This window comes from Gastrolobium bilobum, unplaced genomic scaffold, assembly GCF_033153095.1.
Source record: "Gastrolobium bilobum isolate Gb01-03AN ecotype WA unplaced genomic scaffold, APGP_CSIRO_Gbil_v1 utg16135, whole genome shotgun sequence".
Lineage (NCBI taxonomy): Eukaryota > Viridiplantae > Streptophyta > Magnoliopsida > Fabales > Fabaceae > Gastrolobium > Gastrolobium bilobum.
In genome coordinates, this window is record NW_026899035.1 from 505,440 (window position 1) to 509,704 (window position 4,265).

The 4,265-nt window shown below is 34.3% G+C and overlaps 1 protein-coding gene across 1 annotated transcript; it reads right to left on the minus strand.

The window, feature by feature from the left end:
- Nucleotides 1–695: 695 nt before the first annotated feature.
- Nucleotides 696–2,563, minus strand: LOC133286446 (protein PYRICULARIA ORYZAE RESISTANCE 21). The gene is made up of 3 exons (XM_061483867.1): nucleotides 2,264–2,563; nucleotides 1,940–2,021; nucleotides 696–1,805 (listed from the first exon to the last, which is right to left on the minus strand). The coding sequence occupies exons 1-3, from the start codon at nucleotides 2,273–2,275 to the stop codon at nucleotides 1,111–1,113; spliced, it is 789 nt and encodes a 262-aa protein (XP_061339851.1). The 5' UTR covers nucleotides 2,276–2,563; the 3' UTR covers nucleotides 696–1,110.
- Between the last annotated feature and the right edge of the window lie 1,702 nt (nucleotides 2,564–4,265).

The following is a 4,265-nucleotide window of genomic DNA, read 5'->3' on the forward strand; positions in this document are numbered from 1 at the left end:
GATTGAAGAGGCAAAATTAAAGTGATTGTCGGTTGGATCACTCCTGATTATGCCCGATTGCAACTTCTGTCTGTATACGATCGAATGTGTTCATTTTACCCCCTTTCTCTTATGCTTGATTCCATGCAGTTCCAATGAAGTTTAATTTTTGGTTTGAAAAGATAATTAGTATAATAAAGTTGCCCCCGTTTTCTTTCAGATTCTGTGTGGGTTTATGGATCTAATTAGGTGGGAAAAAGCTAAGCTGCTGCCTGCTGGTGAGGAAAGAAGAGAATCATGGTTGTCAACTTGTCATTGTCTACTGAGGTCATTGATCAATAACAACTAAAGCGTGAGCCGGCAGAGCCTATTCCAATTTGTCTAAAGGACAAAAAATGCGATAAGGTCATTTAGTTGTCAGCTTCCTAACAGAAAATTCCCACTGCAAAAAAACAAAACATACAAGGCAAAATAAATTTGTAATGTCAATACAAATGAATTAGTATCATCTATCTATCCACCTTATTCCTTTTTGATATTCATGACAAACATTGGGAAAACGAGCATCATCATTCATTAAGCAGATTTACTAGAGAGAAAACTTTCTACACCACGAGTATCATAGAAAGGAACTTTGTAGAAACAAAAATTGGAAATCCCTATCATGACACTGACCTGATTAAAAAAGTATTAATTAGTGGTTTTTATTTAATTTTCAACAACGCAAAAAGTGCAATACAAAGAGGACACGTTGTGAGGGGCTTAGCTGCCCAGCATTTCAAAGCACCACTACCCACCAAAGCAGTTCCTTTCAGAGCAAATCAATTTTCACCCTTACTTAGAAGCAAATCCATCATGCAAATTAGCTAGATTTATAGTAATTAAATTGTACGTAAAGAAAGAAACTTTCACTAATTTATGAAAGTATTACAATAATATAACACGCCTTTTATTCTTTCTTAAGCTCCTCGTATCATTTTCATTCCCCCCGAAACACCGTTATTAATTTGTAATAACAAAAACAAAGATTATTTAATCCTGGGATAACCAATAATAATAAAAGTCCAGTTGCAAGAATGGCCAGATCCAATGGATGGAGTGTAGAACTTGGCTTTGAATGAGAGAGAGATGTCACATAATTGTGCAGGCAGATGGGTTTTCTTCACAGAAATATTCATCACAACGGCTCACGTAATAAGGTCTGCCGCCACCACCATAACTATCATAAACAGGTCTTCCATAACATGGCAGTGGCTCACCGTAACCATGAAAGCATGGCCCACCGGGCCTACCTTCAGAACATGGCCCACAGCATACCCCAATCGGAACAGGAACCGGCGGTAGTGGTACTTTAGGAGGTCTTCCATAACATGGCAGTGGCTCACCGTAACCATGAAAACATGGCCCACCAGGCCTACCTTCATAGCATGGCCCACAGCATACCCCAATCGGAGGCGACTTCTCAGGTTCCTTAGGTTTCTCAGGCTCCTTTGGCTTCTCTGGTTCTTTAGGCTTCTCGGGTTCTTTGGGCTTCTCAGGCTCTTTAGGCTTCTCGGGTTCTTTGGGCTTCTCAGGCTCTTTCGGCTTCTCTGGTTCCTTTGGTTTCTCGGGCTGCTTAGGCTTCTCTGGTTCCTTGGGCTTCTCGGGCTCCTTAGGCTTCTCTGGTTCCTTGGGCTTCTCGGGCTTGGGAGGTTCCACAATTTCAATGCTCTTGATAGAACCACAACCTTTGCAGCAAAGCTTGTCCCTTAACTTCTCAGGGTTACAGCATACCACTTTGATTGTCACGATGTTATTCTTGTAGTCGTACTCCTGGTCTCGAATTTCTCTTGTTCATAAAAAGAAGTTCAACACCAAAAAATGAACTCAATTTGATATTTTTTTTGTTTTCATTTACTCTTACTATAGTCTATAGCTAGCAGAGCAATAAAACTGATTAAGAAAGTGATCAGATACTCACGAGGGAATTTGCAGAGAACCTTCTTGACTTTCTTGTAGCATTTCTCGCACTCAAGATCAACTTTGAGCTTCATTATGGTCACCTGAATTAACGTGATCAACAGAAGGATCCATCAAAACTACAAGATTGTACATATCAAAGTGAACATAGAATAGAAGAATGGCACGCATATCTGGAAATTCAATCAGATGGAAACTAGCACCAGCCAAGATCGAAAATCACATTTTAATTTAATAAATTAACAATGACCACAAAAATTTAAATATTTATCAAGATAGATCAAAAAGAGAAATTTGATTCGGATAAGAATTAACATCCTCGTACCTTCTCTGCCATGACTGCGGAATATACAAAGATCAGATCTGAGGCAGAGATGAAAAAGATTGAGAATATGGAAAAGGAAAGGGTCAGAGGAATGGGGGAAAGACAACCAGGGAGCAGAGAGGCTTAAGAAGGTAACAGCTTAAAGGCTTCAACAGTATATAACCAATAAAATGGTAACACGTGGCGTTACAAAGTTTGTTTTCCATGTTAATTAAGGTTGTTGTGACATGGATGAGAAGTGAGAAGAAGGTGGAAGAGTGTCTGCTGTGTTGATGCTTATGGTGAAATTTTCGTCAATCTCTGTATTCACATGCATTGAATAACTGAGATTTATTTATTAAAAAAAATAGAAACAAAAATTTTATATGATCAAATTATATAAAATTTTAATAGGGGATCCACACACATATATATATATAAGAAAAAATGTGTGTCATTCTAAGAGAGAGAAAGAGATAGATAAAGAAGAAGAGGGAGTTAAAAAAAAAAATTAAAAGTGTGGGTCCCACCTCTTTGTAAGAGTGAAATAATATAAGTTGTATCATTTAAGGGAAAAAAGTTTCCGATGTTACTTTAGATAACTTTATCTAATGTTCATCGAAACAACGTCGTTTTGGAGTTAAAAAATTAAAAAATTAGAGTGATAAAGACTATTATAATCCTGAAATAAATTAAAATTACAAAAATACCATGATTTCCGTCCCAAAACGACGTCGTTGTGATGAACATTAGATAAAGCTATCTAAAGTAACATCAGAAAAACAAACCCATCATTTAAAAGGATAAACACTTTTTTCGTATATATATATAAGGCTTATCGTTTCTCAAGATGCTTGAGATAATCTTATCTCTGGCTACTAAATCATAACCGCACAAAGATGGATATAAAGGAAGAGAGAGAAAGGGAATCATAATCATTCGAAGGTAAATCAATTAATATAATGAAATAAATAAATAAAACGACGTAATTTTGGGATAGCCGGAGATAAACTTATCTCAAGCTGCTTGAGAAATGTTTTTCTCATATCTATATATATATATAGGCATATCATTTCTCAAGCTGCCGGAGATAATTTTATCTCCGACTACTAAATCATAACCGTACAAAGATGGATCAATGGTGATAAAGGAAGAGAGAGAAAAATGGAATCATAACCAATCAAATATGAATCAATTAATATAAGGAAATAAATAAACAAAATAACGTAATTGTGAAGTGACAAGAGATAAACTTATCTCAAGTTGATTGAGGAATGTTTTTCCATATATGTATATATGTATATTGTGATAAATTGCCGACTGTGCATTATTCACCACATCGCTTGCGCTGCCTTCGTTCACACGCTTCGCCTTCGGGATTCCATGCACTCTCATTCTTATTAATAATGTGCCTAATCAATATATTAAGAAATAAATGTTTGTCATTTTAAATGATAGAAAGTTATGTCATTTTAAGAGAGATATAGACACAGAAAATTTGAATTTTAAATTTAAAAAAATCACTCACTTTCTCTCTCCCATGATTTCTATTTTTCTGTGTATATCTCTTTCCTAAAATGACATAACTTATGTCATTTGAAATGACAAACACCAAACCCATATATTAAAACCTATTTATTTAGCCGACAGAAAAAACATATTAAAAGATTTTTTTATTTACTTATTCCTAACAAGTAACAACAACGATGACACATTAACGAACTTGAAATAAAATATTTTAGATAAAAAGTATTCATTATTTTTAAAAGTAAAGATATATTTAATATTTTTTATAAGTATATTATATAGGATATTAGATTTTTTTACTAAAGCCTCACTCGTTATTAAGAGCTTATTTTTTAATTAAAATATTGAATGAAAAGAAAATATTTTTATAAAATGGATTAAAAAAAAAAATATGACATTTTTTGTCAATTATTCGTTTACCTTTATAATTTATCTTCTTTTTTTTCTTTAGTACGTTGTCTTTTCCTTACTTATCTTTTAAGATAGGTACATGAGA